Source organism: Meriones unguiculatus, chromosome 20 (genome assembly GCF_030254825.1).
Source record: "Meriones unguiculatus strain TT.TT164.6M chromosome 20, Bangor_MerUng_6.1, whole genome shotgun sequence".
NCBI classification, from domain to species: domain Eukaryota; kingdom Metazoa; phylum Chordata; class Mammalia; order Rodentia; family Muridae; genus Meriones; species Meriones unguiculatus.
In genome coordinates this window covers 32610433-32631550 of record NC_083367.1, presented here as the reverse complement: position 1 = coordinate 32631550, position 21118 = coordinate 32610433, and the positions used below count along the sequence as shown (strand labels likewise).

At 37.9% G+C, this 21118-nt stretch overlaps 1 protein-coding gene across 1 annotated transcript in view; it reads right to left on the bottom strand.

The window, feature by feature from the left end:
* Trdn (triadin) overlaps positions 1 to 20671 on the bottom strand; it is a 382140-nt gene extending 361469 nt beyond the window's left edge. Inside the window, exon 1 of the mRNA XM_060373675.1 lies at positions 20370 to 20671. Within this exon, the coding sequence (XP_060229658.1) occupies positions 20370 to 20391 (22 nt within the window). The 5' untranslated portion in view covers positions 20392 to 20671. The remainder of the gene's footprint in view (positions 1 to 20369) is intronic.
* Between the last annotated feature and the right edge of the window lie 447 nt (positions 20672 to 21118).

The window sequence follows — 21118 nt, the reverse complement described above, 5'->3', positions numbered from 1 at the left end:
TGTTTTCAAGTTCAAAAATAATGGAGGAAATTTTATTGAAGGAAAGAGTTAGGTGAAGACATTTTGAACACAAATAGCTTTCTAAGCACAGTGATAACATTCCTTTAGATTGGAAATATTTAGCCATAAGAAACATATTCATTTTTTTTTTGTAGTTTAAGTTTATTCTTGTTTAGGGACAGAAATAAAAAAAAACCACAAGAGTGCTTTTAAGATATACAATTTTATTCAATAACTTTTGTATTTTAATATAAAAATGCTTGTAATGACCTTGAACTTGTTCCAGTTCTACTTTTCTATGGTTTCACTTATAATATCATGTAATTTCCTTTCTGCCATCAAAATAAAATATTTAAATATAATATAAAAGTAAAATAAGATATGTTGGATCCCATGAAAAATGTAACATTTTGTGATTAATAGTCTAAATTTAATGTGAAACATATTTCTCTCATTCTTCATGTACCAATATGTAGGCCAAATGGTTAACCAACATCTATATTTGAGAATACACTTGTGATTCTGATATTATATCAGAGTTTTATAAACAAACCCACTTGTAAGTTTACACTAAAAGCAGATCTTATTTCAATACAATTTAACATTTTCCATGATACTAAGTCATCAACATTATTAAGAAATCAATAAGTCTACAGTCCTAAATACTCATTTACTTAGCGTTTGATTGAAAATTGTAAGGTAGACTCTATCCCTGGACACCTGCTGGCCATACCAGTCAGGAAAATAGGCAAGAGGTCTTCACCTCCCTCTCATCCTCCAATTTCCATTCCTCAAACTTATGCACACCTTTGTGGCAGACTATCTGTTTTTGCTTCTCCTTCCTCTCTGCCCTAACTTCCAGGGACTAAACAGATTCTCTCCACAGCCTTCCTCCTTCACTCCATCTCTTTGTCTTAACCTCCAACATATCAGGTATACTCTCCCTGGAAACCCACTTCCAATTCCAGTCACAGATTCAGGTGATATTCACTCTAGCTTCTGCCTTCCCATTACAGTTCTCCAGGCTCATCCCCAGACCTGAAGCGGATCACCGGGAGGTGCCTGTCATTCTCCCTACCTTCTTTCCCTGGGACATACACAGATGCTCATGGCTGACCCAGATTTCCTCCCTCTTATAGACCCTCTCATTGCTCTCAACTCATCTAGCCCATCTCCATTCTTTCCTGGAAGGCGCCAATATCTAGAAACAAGTTGTACCAGGACCCCAACTGGTAACACCTGTGGAACTCAGAAACACTTCAGATCAGCACACAGACACACAGACACACAGACGCGTGCGTGCACACACACACACACACACACAGTGAATGAAATGAAGAAAACAGTTCAAAATATGAGAGTGAATATGTATTTATACAGAAAACACAAACTGAGATAAAATTTTAAACACAAAATTTAGAAAGTCAAACAGAAAACTCAGAGGCAAGCCTAAACAACAGACTACAAATGAGGGAAATGAGGGAACAGAGAATTTCAATGTATTGAAGAAAAGATAGAAGAAATGGGCACCTTAGTTAAAGAAAATGTTAAATTAAAAAAAAAAAATTGAGGCACAGAACAGCCAGGAAATCTGGGATACTATGAAAAGACCAAATCTAAGAATAATATGGGTAGAGAAAGAAGAATATTATTCCAGAGTAAAACTGTTACTGCCAGCCTCAGAACTAAATCTACTATTGTATTTTAAATGAGATGTTTGCAAAACTGTGTTTCATATATATCAGTATCACTATGTCTTGTAGGATGTTGAATCATATTCTTAAAAAAATTAGTGAACTGTGCATGGTAGTGGGCATCTTTATCCCAGCATTTGAGAAGCAGGAACAGAAAGATTGATGTCAATTACAGAAAAACCTATTCTACATAATGAGTTCCAGGCAGGGAGGCATGACAGAGTGAGATTTTGCCAAAAAAAGAAGACAGAAATTTCAAAATTAAAAATAAAATCAAATATTTGCTTATCATGCATCCTATAAAACTGTTTGTGCAGAAACCCAGCATTTATTAAAATTAAAAATAAAATTTATTTTTTTTTGCATTTCATACTATACACCAGCTATCTATGTGTCCCTCAGATACACTCAGACATCTTACTGAGTAGATTTTACATCTGTACTATGTGGGCATGGTTTCTCCTCATGTGCACTTCGGCTCTATTCCTTGTTTTTAAACTCTATATTATCCTTTTAATATTCACCAACAAACCTCTAGGATCTGCCATAAACCCCCAGTGTTTTCTACATAAAATTAATGGAATTTTCGCTTTCTCTGAAACTTAACTTTATTTTTATTTAACTACATTTTTTTGTCTAACTTTTATTACATCAACAATTACAAGTAATCATGTGTCATAGATTATCTTTTTATTCCTCTCTTCTTAGTCTTATTTGGAAGGTGATGAAGATGGAAGCTTATGTGAAAAGTTAAAAATCTGTAGGAAGTTCTTGGAAATCCTACAAGAAATAGTGTCTGAGTTTGAATATAAAAGACAGGCATATTTATTTTGGGTTTAACAGCAAGCAGGGGGATCACACATCCCTCACCTTCCTCAAACAGATCAAATTTTGCTGACATGACTGTGGGTTCCATGAAATTCATCTCTGACCTGATTTTTTTTTTTTAACTGCACCAGGGTCTGCTTTCAACTAATAGACTTTTCTCAAAAGGGAAATGCACATAGCTTCCTGATACGTGGAAGCTGCAGGAAATGAGGAATGCTCACTTGAAAGAAGGACGAAGTGTCCCGGCCTGAGAACTAGGAGCCACTGAAAGAAGAGCACTTTATAATCTTGTGGGTGGGGTGAGCAGTCTGCATCACCTATTGTGTGTCATTTGTTATAGAATAGGGTTCAGTATGCATTTCAGAAATGCCCATTAAATTAAATGGATTTCAGGCTAAAGAGGGAATAATAAATGTGTATAGGCTACAACCTGCTTTTCATAAGTGTTGAAAAAAATCTGTTAGTAGAGCACACACACACACACACACACACACACACACACAGAGAGAGAGAGAGAGAGAGAGTAAAGCAACTGACTCCACTAATTATTACCAAGCGTTGTTAGATACTGGATAACCCCATGTCTTAAAAGAAAAGCACACACACCTTTCTGCAGACACCCCCCCCCCCCCATTAAGACTTTATCATCAGATATTCAACGATGAGTCCCATGATCTTGGAAAGGGGATTTCCTTTAAACATCAGCTTTCTCAGCATGCTGGCTGAAAGCAGGCAGGTGCACATATTTTCGCTAGCATGTAGAATTCAAGACAACCAAAAGCGCAGAAGCAGAGAGGAGAATGTCAAGGACAGGTTGATGGGTGCAGGGGGCTGGGAAGGTAATGGTCAAAAAGCTGCTGAAACTGTCACCAGAGGAGGAATTGTTTGCTTTCTTATGTTGTTTGGGGGCCTACTTCAGAGCACCGGGGAAACAGTTAATAATAATTTCCAGAATAATAGTTTCTAGAAGACTCATTGATTAGAATGTTGGTGCAGGCTGTGCAGGCTCTTGCCTGAAGTGAACGAGGCTCACATTATAATCAAAGGTCATAGTGTAATAAATAGCTCTGAAGTCTAGTTAAAAATTAGTGGGTAGATCAAGAAAGAAAAATAAAATATGAAGTGCCTGGCTACAGTCACCAGCTAGAAAGGGCGGCAAGCACAGAAACCAAGAGAATGACTATTTCCATGCTAAGACAAGTGTATTCCGAAAGCAGCAGGAAGGCCCTTATTAGGCATTGTCTCCTCATTGCTGGTAGCCCATCCTCAAGCACAATGCTGGTCAATGATAAACGTGGCTCCAATTAAATGTTTGTTGATTGATCTCATTTTATGCTATCTTTTACAAGGCAATTGTTACATTGCTTCATACAGTGTTTGTGAGGAGTCATTATTATAAAGGATTAATTCTTTATCTCTGAGAAGTTCTTTGTATTACATAGTTCTCGCCATGTTTCTCCAAATATCCATTGTTGTATAATACCATAGGAATAGGTTATTTTTCCCCCTGAAAATTCAACTGAGGCATTTCTAGTAGAGAGTACCCAAATCACCTTTCACCAGGTTTTTTTGTTTGTTTGTTTGTTTTTGTTTTTGTTTTAAGATTTAAATGACAGTATATAGGCTACCACTTGATTCGAATGCTTGAAGTGTCTTTTTCTTTTTTTTTCTGCTGAATGCACCTCTTTATCATAGGACAAACTGCTAAGAAATAAATATATATTGACAAAAAAATCATGGGAAACTAAAGGTATAAAAGGAAAGAAATGTGTTTTTCAGCATTATTCATGAGAACTGCTACCTCTGTCCTCCACCCAAAAAGAAAAGGAAGTTCAATGGATGGATTGTGAATTTTGTACAGTAGAACATTGATCAGCAAGAAGAGTGACACTATAACCATACACAAAATGTGTGACTCTGACTACCAGCATTCAGTTAATAGAGGGTTAAAGAAACAGAGCCAGTGGCCCCAAGGTGAGAGCTAATGTGTAGTCAGACACCTAAAAATAAAATTTCATATGTGCTAGAAATAGCTTCCTGACAGAGCTACTGGCTATGTGGATATCAAACTCAACACTGTTTACTGAATAATATAGAACTATATTTGATTAATGTAAATGTCAGTACCTATATCTTTCACAAGTGAATTAAAATAGGGTCTTGAATATTTGGCCAAGAGCAAAGGATAAATGATGAGGTATACATTTAACAGTTATATGTGTTTTAAAATAATTCCTTGTATACCATTAATATGAGCATTGTGTATGGTGCATCACTTTAAAATACATTTAATTTAAACTAAGAAGCAGATAAAGCTACACTGAATAATATTTCTTTCAGCTCTAAACTTATGAGAAAGTGCCTTTTCTGTCTTTAAGATTTTTATATAGATGTGAATAAAAATACTTCATTATGATTTCATTATATTCGGATGACGATTTAATATACTATATATCCAAAGCTCACAGAAGTGGTTTTTTTTTGTTTTTTTGTTTGTTTGTTTGTTTATTTGTTTCAGAAGAAAACAGCGCAGTTACTGAGAAGAGGCCAACATAAAAGAAAGAAGCTGAAACAGGAATGCTTTGTCTAGTTTCTAGGCTTCACAAGACATGCTGATCTATGCATACTGATCTATGGTGCAAATGTGAAAAATATGTGCACACACGCTTTCCTATCTGTATTAGGTCATTTTAGAGGATTCAGAGGATAGGTAGCAGAGACTAGAATTGAGAAAATACTTGGGTAAAGCCGAGGAAAATGAAGGGTACCGTGGTTTGACAGTAATGTTAATAATAATGCTTGTCTAATTACTAATTTTAACTTTGGGGCAGACTAAAGAAGTTGTTTTGAAGTAAGTGACACCTGTTAAGAGGGCTTACTATACTACTTGTTAAAGGTTGTCTGGGTTTTGTTTTTAAACAGCACTGACCAGAGTTATACGGTGCTAGTAATCCAGCCCCCAGTGTTCCGGAATTCCTCTACACAGCCAGCAGCAGCTATCCCTAAGAGCAGGACTGCTGAGCATTTGAAATGGTAACTCCCTCGTAACCTGCATCTCCTTATGTGGCTACATCAGTTGTGCATGGTCCTGATGCAGTATAAAAGGACACCGAAGCTGCTGAAGACCTCACAGAGGACACAGATATAAGAACCGCCGTGATCATCAACAGAAACCGCTGATTCTCCCTGGGTTCTCACAAAAGGAAGTGTAGTAGCCTCTATGCAGCCCTCAAGAGTGATGTGAAAGCAAAACCAAGCTATATTTCTTCAAACTCTTCTTTAGACCAATAACATACTGTGACAAGTCAAGATTTTCCAATGGTAAATCTACAGATGTATGTAACCTTTCCTCTCACCTGCTAGGATCGGAAAGGTATTTAGGATATGGTAAAAGCCATGAAAAGGAAAGAGGTTCTTTGCAACCAACTGGAAAAATACTAGTCAAAATTCACCACCATTTTCAAATTCTGTTACCCCTGCGTGTTAGTGCATTTTTATCTCTAATGTGGTGTTACCTAAAGCTTGATTTAAGTGAGTTTCTTCATGTTTTTAGTGTGCATTCCTTATTGTGGTTATATTTCAAAGTAGCAGGGAAACACCAAACCTTCGCTAGACAGACATGCAGAGTTGAACAGGATACAATACAAAGAGACTGTGGTCAGGAATGTCTATTCTGCCTTAACTGTGTTAGTTAGCTTCTGTAGAACTATAACAGGCAATTCTGCAAAAAAAGCTTTCTTTTTTTTTTTTTTTTCCTGTTTACCCAGCGCAGCTGTTTCCTTCTCTGCCTCTCTTCAAATTATGCTATCACCTCTCAACTCATTAGCTCAAGGGCACTGAAAGTAAGCCATCACCTTTCACTGATTTTTCTCGAGGGAGAAAAATGTGTCATTCCCTTTAGCTTATAAATCTCTTTGCCTGTATTTCTTTAAAGTTAGCATTTTTGTTCTTCCTTCTTACTATAACATTTTCAGTAGCAGATATAGGAAGACAAATTTATATTTCAAAAAAATTTTATTCTACCTCAAATGATTTTCTAATATTTGAAATAGGTGTCTGTGTTGGCAAAATGACTTTGATTTTGATTATGTTCTATAGCGTTCTCAGCATTCCAATCCTATGAAATGGCCTAAAAACAGTCTTTTGTATCAAAATGGAAGAAGTTAAGCTTGGCATTTTTATAGTTTAGTTTAGTGAGATCCAAGTGTCTTGAAAGCTATCAGGAACTATGCTTGCCTCCATCCCATGTTATTCTTAAAAGCTACACAGATTAGTATCCCTTTAAAACAGCAGTTCTCCACAAGGAGAGCAACAGAACCAAAAAAATCTGGGCACAGGGGTCTTTTCTGAGACTGATACTCCAACCAAGGACCATGCATGGAGATAACCTAGAACCCCTGCTTGGATATAGCCCATGGCAGCTCAGTGTCCAAGTGGTTTCCCTAGTAAGGGGAACAGGGACTGTCTCTGACATGAAGTGATTGGCCTGATAACCACCCCTTGAGCAGGGAGCAGTCTTACCAGGTCACAGAATAAGACAATGTAGCCAGTCCTGATGAGACCTGATAGCCTAGGGTCAGATGGAAGGGTAGGAGGACACCCCCCCCCCCCATCAGTGGACTGGGGGAGAGGCATAGGAGAAGAAGAGGGAGGGAAGGTGAGTTTTGGGAGGGGATGAGGGAGGGGGCTACAGCTGGGATACAAAGTGCATAAAAAAAAACCAAAACACAGGTGTTCTCAACCTGTAGGTTGCAACCCCCTTGAGATTCAATGGCCCCTTCATAGTGGTCACCACAAGCAGCAGCAGAAAATACAGAACTTGCATTATGATTCATAATAGGAGCAAAATTACAGATATAAAGTAGCCAAAAAATAATTTTATGTTGGGGGTCACCACAACATGAGGAACTATACTAAAGAGTCATAGCATTAGGAAGGTTGAGAACCGCTGTTTAAAAGGACTTCTGTTAAGTCAAATTTATGGCGAAGTTTATGGCTGTGTATTCATTGTCCTGAAACCTTGACAGAATATCTTGTGACAAATATCCTTGCTCCAGTTGCCAATGAAAGGGTGTCTCCTCTAGCTGTACATAAAAACTCATGACCAAGATATTAATTCAATGAAAAACATCAAATCATAATTAAAGGAATTATCCTGGAATGTCAAGGATCTGGGGATGACATTCAATCCTTTATGTTTTCTTTTATTTATACCCGTACCCTTCCAATTAATGTAAAATGTATAAAATGTTGTTAGATTTTTAACTTGATTGGTGAGAAATAGTGTAATCTACTTCACATTTTTAATTAATAACCTTACCTGTATTTTTGTTGGGGATTTAAATTATATACTTTATTAGGAACCATTTGTATGCATACTTCATCCTGTAGCAGTTTATCTCCAGATTTAAAATAAGAACTATCAAAAGTAATTACAAAAAAAAGTACAAAAATAAAAATCTGGCTGAATGAATGTCTTGTCAATGGCAAAAGCTTTGTTCTTATCTATCTACAAATAAAGAGTGACAGGTAGATGTGATACTATGTTCCAAAGGACTGGAGCATGGAGAAACCATTTTGCTCAAGATCAAGAAAATATCCTGGGTGATGGTTTTGATGAACACAATATGCAGGACATACAAGGTGTTAAACAAGCAGAGGGACTGAAAAGAAACCAAGTAGTTAAACATGCTTAACTAGATTGTGGCAAAGCAGCTCAGAATGGATTAACTTGATATACTTAATTGAAGATTTGGGCAAATTTCTGGCGATTATCAGAGCTAGTATTTCAAGTATAACCCACAATCACAACAAAGAAAATCTCTAGAAAGTTCTACACTGATTACTTTACTCTATTAATTTCCTCTACTTGTCCTCTGACCCCTGCCTCTTACTTATTCTATAACTGTCTTTCCTAAAAATCTTGGGAGTCGCATTATTATTTTCAATACTGGGTCCTATGTCATCAGAGAACATCTGGACAATAGGACCGTCTTGAAGCAGCAATTCTCTTAATATTACAGCAAAAACCATGAATTTTTGCTTGTGTTCAACAGCTAATGTTCTTTTCTTCTCTTAGCTCAAAGGAACTAATTTAGGGAGTATCTGTCTGATGGTGTGAGTTCATTTATCACCTCTTCCTGAATTGGATATGGTGTTCCGCACATGTCCACTAAGCTTAAAGTGGTTAATGTGCAATTTAGTAACAGCAATACATGTATGAAAAACAGGAGAAGACTCAGAAGGGAAAATTAAGAAACAAAGATTATAATAAACAACTAGTGGAAATAAGTGAGGAATATGAGATCCCCAGAACAGCAACAATAGCAGAATACTTAAATCTGTCTCTTAGCCAGACTAATTTTGGACCTTACATATTTCAGCATTTCACTCCACAGGCTGCTGATTTTCATCTGTCTCCTGCCTCTTTTTGCTTCACTTCTGCTTGAGTCAAAGCTGCTCTTGACTCTTTCAGGCTCTCTGTGGTAGTTTCCTGCCCCATTCCCTGTCTTCTGCCGCTTTTGATGTCTATACTGTTTGCCCTTCTGAATGACAATTAAGCATCTTTCCTAGAATCTTCCGGGTTGTTTAGCTTCTTTGGGAGTATAGGTTTTAGTATGTTTATCCTATATTATATGTCTAATACCTACTTATGAGTGAGTATATACCATGTGTGTCTTTCAGCTTCTGGATTACCTCACCAGGTGTTCTAGTTCCATCTTTTGTCTGCAAATTTCATGTTTTCTTTGTTTTTAATGGCTGAGTAGTATTCCATTGTGTAAATGTACCACAGTCTCTGTATTCATTCCTCCATTGATAGACATCTAGATTGTTTCAAGTTCTGGCTATTACAAATAAAGACGCTATGAACATAGTTGAGCAAATGTCCTTGTTGTATGGTTGAGCATCTTTTGGATATATACCTAGGTATATATCTAGCCATATATCTTGAGGGAGCACTATTACTAATTTTCTGAGAAAGTACCAGATTGATCTTCAAAGTGGTTGCTGGGTATTGAAGCAGATGCTGAGACTCATAGCCAAACTTTGGGCAAAGTACAGAGAATCTTTTGGAAGAAGGGGGAGATAGAAAGACTTGGAGGGGGCAGGAGCTCCACTAGGAGACCAACAGAATGAGCAAATCTGGGCCTGGGGGCCTGTAGAGACTGATATGACAACTAAGGACCATGCGTGGAAAGGACCTAGACCACCTGCTCAGATGTAGTCCATAAGCAGCTCAGTCTGCACATGGGTTCCTCAGTAAGGGGAGCAGGGGTTGTCTCTAACATGGACTCAGTGGCCAGTTCTTTGATCACCTCCCCTTGGAAGGGCAGCCTTGCCAGGCCAAAGAAAAAGAGGATGCAGCCAATCCTGATGACATCTGATAGGCTATAGTCAGATAGTAGAAAAGGAGGACCTCCCCCCAATCAGTGGACTGGGGGAGGGGCATAGGAGAAGAAAAGGGAGGGAAGATGAGTTTGGAAGGGGATGAGGGAGGGGGTTACAGCTGGGATACAAGTGCATTAAAAAAAAAAAAAACACAGCTGTTCACCTCCCCTTGAGCAGGGAGCAGTCTTACCAGGCCACAGAATAAGACAATGCAGCCAATCCTGATGACACCTGATAGGTTATAGTCAGAGAGTAGAAAAGGAGGACCTCCCCCCAATCAGTGGATTAGGGGAAGGGCATAGAGAGAGAAGAAGGAGGAAGGCTGGAACTGGGAGGAGATGAGGGAAGGCACTACAGCTGGGATACAAAATGAATAAATTGTAATAAATAATAAATTTTAAAAAGATGCTCTTGACTTATTTACTCTTTGGTCAATCAATCATTCCACCTTCCTAGCAACAGTATATGCAATGCAACTGGCAACATTATAGGCAATGCAAATGATCAATGTCAAGAATAGGGCATCCTTTACTCATCGCACAGTTGTCAGGAAGCCGTGTGTGTTCACTGGTCTTAGAACTATTACCTCATTTAGCAAAATCACATCATCAGTTATTCTGAATTTGAATCATAGGTTTTTAGAACTATCCAGTCTCATTTTCTCATTTTCAACATTATTCTTGCTCGGTTTGCTTCATTTCAACCATCTGTGTATTAGAGGCAAAGACCTTTTATTAATCATATTTCTGTCTCTCTTACCAAGCTATTGTATAGTGTTCAGCTTGATATTTTTTAAAATCGGTACTAAAAGTTTGCATGCAAGTGAGCCTGTGACATGGCATATTGCTCTATAATTCTGGATCCCCATTAAGAATGCTGCAGACTAAAGTTTTGTTGTATCTTGGATGAAGGGACTTTGTTTTTCTACCAGTTCACAAGCCTGGCAGTTCACCAAACTGCAGGCATTTACAGATGACGTAATGTACTCCTGTTCCCCCAGACAATTGTGTGCATTAAATAATAATCATGGTCAGAAACAAATGTCAGACAGAGGAGATGGTTGCTATTGAGGAAGCACCAAAGACAAAAAATTGTAGAGATGGGTTCTAGTCTCTTGCTGTCTGAATAAAAGCAAGTTTCTCCTGACAATAGTGGGTTGCTGTATACAAACTGTCATTGTTCTCATGAATTAAGAGATTGTGTCTCCACCATCCCCTGTAACAGATAACAAGTTAGTATTTAATTGCCATGGTATTTTTTCTCTACGTATATAAATGTAATACTTATAGTACATTATGATATGGACTCCGCAGCTATTGAGGAAACAGCTCATTTACACACCAAAGAGTCTCAAAACTGTAAATTCTCAGTCTTTGGCAGTCTGACTTCAGGCAGAGAGATGTGGAGATGTTTGATGTTTACAGAGAACAGCTCAGATCCTGGGGACAGGACTTCATCCGTCATGCACTTGCCAAGGAACTCATCTTAGCTTCCTTTGAAGATGGAAATTACTATCTTTCTGTACCAGCAACTTCACCTATCTCTGCTTAACCCTCACTTGGGGCAATGTGTCTAAGCCCTTCCTATCAGAAACTGAATGTCAATCACTGCAACCAAAGCAGGGGTAACCAGGAAGAGCAAAGGAAACTCAGCTTAAATGGATCTTCCTAAAACTTGAAGTCAGGAACAAATTTGAAACTTCAGATTGTTTTGTGATATCAGTTAAAGATTTGTCTCTAAAGTGTTCTTTTAAAATGTGCTATGTTAGACAATATGCATTTTTGTTGATTTGTCCCCAAAGGATTTTTTTCTTTATTTAAAGGAAAAAAAGGAGAATAATAATGTTGTCATACTGCCATTAAGCTCTAAAGCTCTAAATAAACTATGTATAACACCAAAAGCTTACTTGAAAAATGATAATCATTAATGCATTCTCCCATTGAAATTGATGTAGCTAACCCACAGGTCATCATAGACCAGCACTTCTCAATCCACAGGGCTTGCCTATCGGATATCCTGTGTATCAGATATTTACATCATGATTCATAATAGTAACAAAATTATAGTTATGAAGTAGCAATGAAAATAATTTTATTTTCAGTGGTCACCATAACATGAAGAACTATGTTCCAAGGTCATAGCATTAGGAAGGTAGAGAACCACTGACATACACTATGTTAAACTTGCTTATGTGCTGTCTCATAGTAAACACCATTAACTGATTAAGCATTAATGTGAACAACATTAGAAACTTTGAGTCTCTAGGAATGTCTAAACTTTTATTCTTAAACAACAGCTAAATAGTTTCTATTCATTTCCACATTGACAAGGGGGCATAATTCAAAACTATAATCACAATGGTGACCAAAATTAAATAGGGAGAGCCTAAGATGCAGTTACACTGATAGAATATTTTTCATAAAAAAAACTATGTTAAACTTGCTTATGTGCTGTCTCATAGTAAACACCATTAACTGATTAAGCATTAATGTAAACAACATTAGAAACTTTGAGTCTCTAGGAATGTCTAAACTATGTGCCTAACTAGTGAGGGGTAGTTAGCGTTATTAAGAATAGCAATAAATACAAGAAAGGCTCAGGCTGGTGATACAAGGACAAGAGTTTTGCTCATTTTCACCATAGATTTCGCAATTTGCATAAAGCGTTCTTTTTCAATTAAAAAAAGAGCATAAACCAAATTTGCCAACATTTTAGACAGATTGGCTTTATGTTATTTCTGTATTTTATTGCTTGGTGATATTTTAAAAGATTTTCATTCACGAGCTTTATATGTATGAATGTGATTTTCTGGTTTTGTTTGATTTTTTTAAGAGATCCACTGTACAACACTTTTTAGAAAGGATTTTTTGCGTTGCTCGGGTTTTTCTACAAAAAAACATCAAAAGATAACTTTTGCAAATTAGTGTCAATAAATTAATGTCACTTATTATTTTGATAAATGGGATGAAGGTAACTTCCAGACACCCATTTAATAATGAATATAATTAAATTATTATGTCCTCACCTGTTGTTAGAAAAATAATGCCCTGTGTCTAATAGATTTATATTTAAGTTTATATTTGTTACAGAGAAATCAAACAAAAGGACAGCTTTGCTTTAAATTTGGTGGATTCACTGACCTCTTGACCTTGGAGATGTTGGGTAAATCCCCTTGGGTGGTGAGGAATTGAGACAAGCTATGCTGAGAAATATCCTGTGGCCATAAAGAATGACTTAGCCCCAACCTAACTGTTCTGCTCCACTGCAGAAACAGTGTACCTGGATATATAAACAACCTATCCTACTTAAACCACTATAATCAACTATAACTTCCCCATAGCTAGCTGGCTATAAATAGATATACCCTACCCTCTCTAAAAGTGCTCAGCCTTCATTCTTTAAGAAAGATTCGGCCATCCAATATATCTCAGCCTGTTGAACCAAGTCTTTCTCCTTCTCTGCTTCAGTTTCCCTAGAAGAGGAAGTAAACTATTAAAAATTAATTATATCACTAAACACATTAACTATTTGTACAAGTCCCTTATTTTGGAAATAATTAAATATTCACAGAATTAGAACATGGAGATACATTTCATTCCACAGAGCATTCAGTATACATTCGGTTTTAACACATCCACATTTCCAATCCATAGAATATTGTTTGGAACTACAAATATTAAGTCACATCATCCACATATAATTTATACTGCATTTCTAAATAATAAGAGTTTAAAGTCATTTGCTCAATGTGGACATCTCACTTGGCACAAAAGAATAGTTCCCTAGTTTCATCTAACAGCTAGAGTTTGTCAAATAACCAATAATCCCACCAGAATGTATTTATTTACTTACTTACTTACTTAGTTTTTTGTTTGTTTGTTTGTTTGTTTGTTTTTAGGCAGGGTTTCTCTATGTAGCCTTGGCTGTCCTGGACTTGCTTTGTATACCAGGCTGGCCTTGAACTCAAAAGTCTACTTGCTCTGCCTTCCTGAATGCTGGGATTTCAGGCATGGACTACTAAGCCCAGCTTCTAAAAAAATAAATAAATATATATATATTTTTAGATTGCCTGATTCATAGTCCACTAATGCCACCCACAGTAATACATTAATCCTTGTTTTAATGTCTTCTTCACCTTGGTATCTCTATTTTTCTGTACTACAATGGTAAATATAGCCTCAACTATGACTCTTTTCCATTCTTATACCTACCACATATTTGATGCTGTTTTATTTTCTTTCTTCCTGCCCTTTTGCATTTTTCTTCCTTTTTTTGTCTTTTAAAAAAATTGTTTTCTATTTCTTTGGGGGATATAGGACTATTTAGTTGATTTACCTGGTCCTGATTTAGTTGATTTACCTGGTCCTACCACAGAGGGCCTCTGAAAGCCTCTGCCCTTCAGACTATCAAAGCAGATGCTGAGCCTGATGGGCAACTGTTAGGCAGAGTGAATGGAATTTTAGGTAAGAACTGGGAAATAGTAAGAGCTGGAGAGGACAGGGTCTCCACAAGGAGAGCAACAGAACAAGAAAATTTGAACACAGGGAACTTCCCAGAGACTCATATTCCAACCAAGGACTATTCATGGAGATAACCCAGAACCCCTGCACAGATGTAGCCCAGGGCAGTTCAGTGTCCAATTTGGTTACATAGTAATGTGAAGAGGGACTGCCTCTGACATAATCTGATTGGCCTGCTCTTTGATCATCTCCCTCTGGGGGGGAGCAGCCTTACCAGGCCATAGTAGAGGACAATGCAGCCTCTTTTGATGTGAACTGATAGACTAAGATCAGAAAGGAGAGGAGAACCTCCCCTATCAGTGGACTTGGGGAATGGCATGCAAGCAGAGGGAGGAGGGAGGGTGGGATTGGGAGGGGAGAAGGGAGGGGCTTATGGGGGGGATGAAGAATGAATAAAGTGTAATTGATGAAAAATTTAAAAAAAAATGGAAAAAAATAATTTAAGAACCTTAAATGACTTTCAAAAGTGGAGGAAAACATGGAGTTAGTCAGTTGGCATGGAGCACGTCTCGCCCCTGGGGGCAATGGTCTCCTGAACCTACTCAGACCTCGGACACCACCACTGCTAGTTCTAGAACTGATGCAGGATGTTCCAACGAGGGGGTTAAGGCTTCTCATAATATTTCCTATAAGCCCACACCTGTTTGTTTATATCCCCCATTTTTATTCATTATTAGCCAGATAGAGCCAAGTAATTGTGGTAATGATACTTGCTTTTTTGCCCAATGCTGGAATGCTAGTGAATTTAGGTATGCCCTGGTTACTCGCATGCCTCGCTGGGTGCCTGTGCCCTTGATGCCCCTCACGCTATGACTCTCTTCAAACAGAAAAGGGATCTTGGAACTACAGCCACCATTGTTACTGCCATCTCATTGGCGGCTGTTGGAGCTACCACCGGGGCATTAGCCATGAGTCATACTGGGCAGACTGCACAGACCCTGAATAATCATTTAGCCAATGTAGCTCATGCCTTAGTTGTACAAAAAGGAATTAATGCTCAACTAAAAGGAAGCTTGATGGTGTTCAATCAGAGGATTGACCTCGTGCAGGAGCAAATTGATACCCTATGGCAAATGGCTCAACCGGGCTGTCAATGAAAATATGCTGGACTTTGAGTCACTAGCATATAACATGAGAATTTTTCCTGTGCTGCAAATCTGTCTAAACAATTGTCGAGCTATATTTTAGGTAATTGGACTGGAGAATTCGATACTACGATGGAGCAGCTGAGAGTGGCCATTGTCACAGTAAATTCTACCAGAGTGGACGCAGGACTAGCCACAGGATTATCATCATGGATTGCTGCAGCCATGAATCATCTGAAGGAATGGGCGGGCATGGGAGCGTTAGCAGGCCTTCTGGTGTTGGTCTCCTTGGTTTGCCTGTGGTGTATATGCAAGATTAGAGTCTCACAACAACGTAATGCAGCCATGATCATTCAGGCCTTTACAGCCATTGAAGCAGGACAGTCTCCCCAAGCATGGTTGGCTACCATAAAAAGCTAAAATGTTATGCTCAGGATGCGAGGCTAAGCACTGCACTCAGGGTCAGCCGCTGTAGACCCAGAGAAGAGCATGTCTGATTGCATGCGGGTTGATGCCCTAGATCCCACCTCTGAGAAAAAGGTATTGGACAGGTCTGATGATCTTTGGGTGGATGACACCTAAATGAACATCGGTACAAAGTCCCAATTTATTTCTAATATCAGAGATCAGACCTCTACTCTTGCCTGATGCGTCTAAAACAAAAAGAGGGAACTGTAGAGAGCTGCGGAATGCTATGCCTTAAAGATGGAGCTGGTTTCCGCCTTCCACCTTCCTGATGGTGAGTGCTCTCTGTCACAAACAATTCCACATTTGGCTAAGGCTGAGGATCTGGCTTGCTTCCATGTATGTGGACCTATCTGCATTGCCCACGTGGCATGCTGGGGTTGGCTACCCAGAGGCTATTTAAGCTGTGGGCTGGCTTTCCCCAGGATCAGATGATTGTTCAAGGTTCCTGAATAAACTGCATTGAAAAAAAGAAAAAAAAAAAAAAAAAACAAAACTGGTTCAGATGCCAGACAACTTGTGTAAACTACCACAGCCGGTCTGTTTAAGCTGGTTCTTACGGTTCTTGTATTGAATTGCAGCCTCTGTATTATAGTTTGTCTTTACATTTAAAAGATTAAAGACTAAAATAAAATTTGAGAAAACAAAAGAAATGTTTTCACTTATTAAAAGTAGTTTTGTCATAAAATATATCCTGATTACAGCTTCTCCTCTTTAAACTTCTCCTACTTCCTCCATACTTCTATTCCCCTCAGGATCCACTCCCTTTCCGACTCTCATTGAAAAAGCACAGGCTTCTAAAAGATAAGAACGAAATATGACAACATAAGGTATAATACGATAAAGCAAAAACCATCACATGGAAGTTAGCCAAGGCAAACCAAAACAAGGAAAAGAGTTCCAAAAGCAGGCACAAGATTTTAATCCTTCTCTTTAGGAGTTAATTCTAGCTACCATTTTATTGGTCAATTGGTTTTGTGAACCATTTGCTTTTTCATGTTTTTTAGGTTTTCATCTTTCTGTCTTTCTGCTGCCTTTAAGTTCGGGATGGGAGGGGGGAATCTAATTTCTGATCACACAACTTGAGGAGAAATCATTCCTAGTCTTCCCACCTTCTCTCTGGAAGTACTGAATCTTCTGTGACCATTTTAAAAGATGGTTGAATACTCATGTGGGGGCACCTCCCATTGGTACTTGCCTGTGAATCTCTGGGTTTCTGCAAAGTGAGGAGAGTCCTATTTAAAGCCTATGACCTGAGCACCAGTTGATTCTGCTCCAGTGTGAGGCTAATGTCAGCTCTTTGATGTAGCATGGACCTAGCGTAGACACCAAACAGCCACCCAATATCAAACTAACTCTAAGTCTCACAAGATGAGAAGACAGTCAGCTTCACTGTCATTAGATCTGAATTAAAGCTAGAACCTACTTAACCCCAGCACGTTTCTTAGCTTCCCTAAACCTTAGCTTTATACTGTATAAATAACAATTAAAAAATGTCTCGATTCTGAAAAGGTTAAATGAGCATTTGACAGGTCTGATATCTTAAGGCTTCAGAATATATATATCTATTGTGTGTGTATATCAGTATAACCATCTTTATCATGGCTGGAATAAAGGGTGTTGTTTCTATAAATTCCCGTGAGGTTGGGTTTTATCTAGTGCTCTGTGCCTAGAACACTGTTCTATGTCAAGCATGTTTCTCTTTTTTCCCTTGGATGAATTATTCAACTTGTCAAATCAATAGAAAAAAACATGTGAATGATACAGTAAGTTTGGTAAATACGGTATGGACTAGAGCTGAATAAGCCAGGGTATCATCCTGTAAACTTTCTTAATTGGCAACGGTCAAGAGAGAGACATAAGAGTTAATGTATTACCAGGCTTCCAATTAATCACCCTTGTTCTTACTTGGTTTGGATCTATACAAATTTGCTTTTCATATTCAATGAGGAAAAAAAAAAAAACGTTATGAAGCTACTAAAGCAATACTTGTACTTCAGTAATTTTGCCAAAAGTGGTTATTATGAAAATATAGTACTTGAAAGAAAAGACAATGCAAGGCTGAGAAAACAACCAAAAACAAGACCTTTACAAAAATACCTCTTTAATTAAAGATTAAATAAAGAGAAAGAAAGACAGAAAGAAAGAAAAAAGAAAGAAGAAGGAAAGAAAAGAGAGAGAAAGAAAGAAAGAGAAAGAGAGAGAGAGAAAGGAAAGAAAGAGAAAGAAAGAAAGAAAGAAAGAAAGAAAGAAAGAAAGAAAGAAAGAAAGAAAGAAAGAAAGAAAGAAAGAAAGAAAGAAAGAAAGAAAGAAAGAAAGAAAGAAAGAAAGAAAGAAAGAAAGAAAGAAAGAAAAGATCTTAGCATTTGTAGCTAAGACACTCAGTGACAATCACAAACTAAAATGAAAAGTGCAAAATCCTTTGGAAAACTAAGGAGACTGGCCATGATACTGTCTACAGGGAAGAGAAATTCATTGAGTTGGCAATCTAAGTTTCTCCTGAGAAATAAAAAGATCACTGCAGAAAAAAAAAAAAGTACATCACTTGCTATCAAATAATACAGACCCTACCAGCTCTGAAGACCAAACCATGGGAAATGATCGTTACCCAGAAATTGTATGCTGTGCTCACATACTCAACTTAGATTTACTCAGCTTTTTGTGAGTCTCACCGCAGAGGCTCTACAATGCCTTTCAACTCCCTACAGATCCAAATAATTCTATTTCTAAACAACAATCCTCTCATCGAAAGTGCTAGGGATCAAGTGCAAATGCTTACAGCGCATGCTCTGCAATCAAGGCGTGTGATTGGCCAGTTGATATCTGGACTCAGCGGAAGTCCAGGCTCCTAGCAGAGAGGGGCAGAAATGCTCAGGGGTTTCTTAATAATTTGTGCAGGAATAAGCAAGACATTTTTATAGACAGATCTTTTCAAGACCAACATGAAAGCCACATGACACAGAATGTACAAGGAATAGGAAAAAATACTATTTATATTCAGTTAGCAAATTCTGAACTATAATGGGAAGACGGTAAATCTGATATCCTCTAACAGAAACGGGAAACACAGGCCGGCTTCAAGGGGCTGACACCAAATCTTGGCTACAGCGTCGTAATGAGCAGGTCATGGAATATCTGAGTAACAGGTTTTTTTGTGTGTGAAATAGAGATCGAAGTGCTATTACTTGAACTGTATGAAGTCTCAGAAAGGAAATATGCATATAATTCTAAACAGAACACCTAATAAGTGGAAATCCCTCAGTAATTAGTTATTATGTAGGGTGCCTGCTATCCTTATAGGTGATATAAGCAAGGCATTTCTCTTTTTTCCCCCTCACAGATATTGTCTAAATCTGCAGGGGAATTTACTTTCGGTACGTAGATTAACACCCACCAGAAAGACAAAATTCACAGATTTCTATTTTACGGTCTGGTTAAAACAAAATGGCATTTGACTTAGAAATTGTCAAAAGTACCACCTGTCTTGTTTTCTTACAGCTGCGAGAGAGAATTCGGTCCTACCCCCAAAGTTTTACCTCAACTAGAACTAGGTTATATTATTTTTACAGGATTCAATTATTAGTAAGAAGTGTGTGTGTGTGTGTGTGTGTGTGTGTGTGTGTGTTTAAATTGTTTTGCTACCGTGGCAATATAATGAAAAAATAAAGTATCTTTTGGTGTATGTATATCATTATTATAAGAGTTGAAATAGAAAATATTTTTATGTAAATTCACTATATTTATATAATTCACTATTTATAGAGAAGAGGACATGAGTTCATGAAGCAACTAGAATTCTAAAAATTAAATGCTTTATTTTTAAAGTTGGATTGGCCTGACTTTATGAAATGGCTAGCTTTGTCTCTGGGTATATAGTATATAGTACTAAATAGTACAATGAGTAGGACTCTTTGGAGCTCTTCTATGTAAGGCACACACAAGCAGTCTGTATCCTCTAGCTAGAAAGAGAAGACATTTAAGAATTCGAGTTTTCAACACTATAAAGAAAAAGTGCTCTGGATCATGTTTCTAAATTGAAATCTTACATATAATATTTTGATTTCTGTCACCCCCATTCTCACATGTCTTATAATTTTTGCTTAATAAGAAATCAGCCATCGTATTCATAACCATAGCTATTTATAGAGGTGTGGGTGAGGGCAGAGAAAGCCGTGGGGCCTCTAGCATAGCAGAGAACAGTTTCCGCATGCAAAATGCTGGGGAAACCTCTTCTTACTCCCAAAACATACATGTCTGGCAAGCTCTCAGCTCCCAATTTCATCTCCCAGATCCTGTGCAGACTCAGAGATCTAGAGTACTCCCTGAAAACAACCCTTTGGAGAGTCCCTGTGGCTGTCAATTTACATAATGTCCCCATGCAACAGTACCTTCAGCTGTGATCTCAGTCATGGTGGATGCAGAAATCAATCAGGTGAAAATTTCCAGGCAGCTGGCACTTTGCAAATACCTTAGGATTCGAGAACTCTAGTAGAGGGTTAAAAGTGAGGGCTCTTCCTTTTCCTGGCTGTTTAAGCTGTTTTTTGTGGTCCTGTTGAACTTTGCCTCTTCTCTGCAGAGTTCTCCCCCTGGAAACAACCTAAGCCCTTTCCAAGCAGTACTTGTGGCTCAGCTAGAAGTATCAGCTTCAAACAAAAATAGCCTCATCTCCCTAGGACTCTTCAGCACTTTTTTTTTTTTTTGGCACTCTGGAGGAACACACACACACACACACACACACTGACTCTTAAGCCCTAAAGAGACAGGCAAAAATAAGTAAGTAAATTAATAAATAAAAGGGGAAGAAGAAGCCGCAGTATCTGGAAAGTACTGTCGAAGCCCCCGCACTGTCTCTGAGATAATTACATATCAGGGGTCTGTATCAAAAAACATGAAATAAAGAGTTGAAAGTAATCTTATCCGAGATAGCTCAGATTTATTCTTAGTGCCTCTAATACCCAGAACATTCCTCTCTCCCTTATTTGGCTAGGGGAGGGTCATGTAATGTCTACCGCAGGCAGAAGGGAAGGCAGGCTTCAGTATTTTTGTTGTTGTTGTTGTTGGTTTCTTGTTGTTTCAAATCTTCTGGACAAGTGCGTTTATATAGGGCTGCATTTAAAACTGAAATTATTAAATCCTG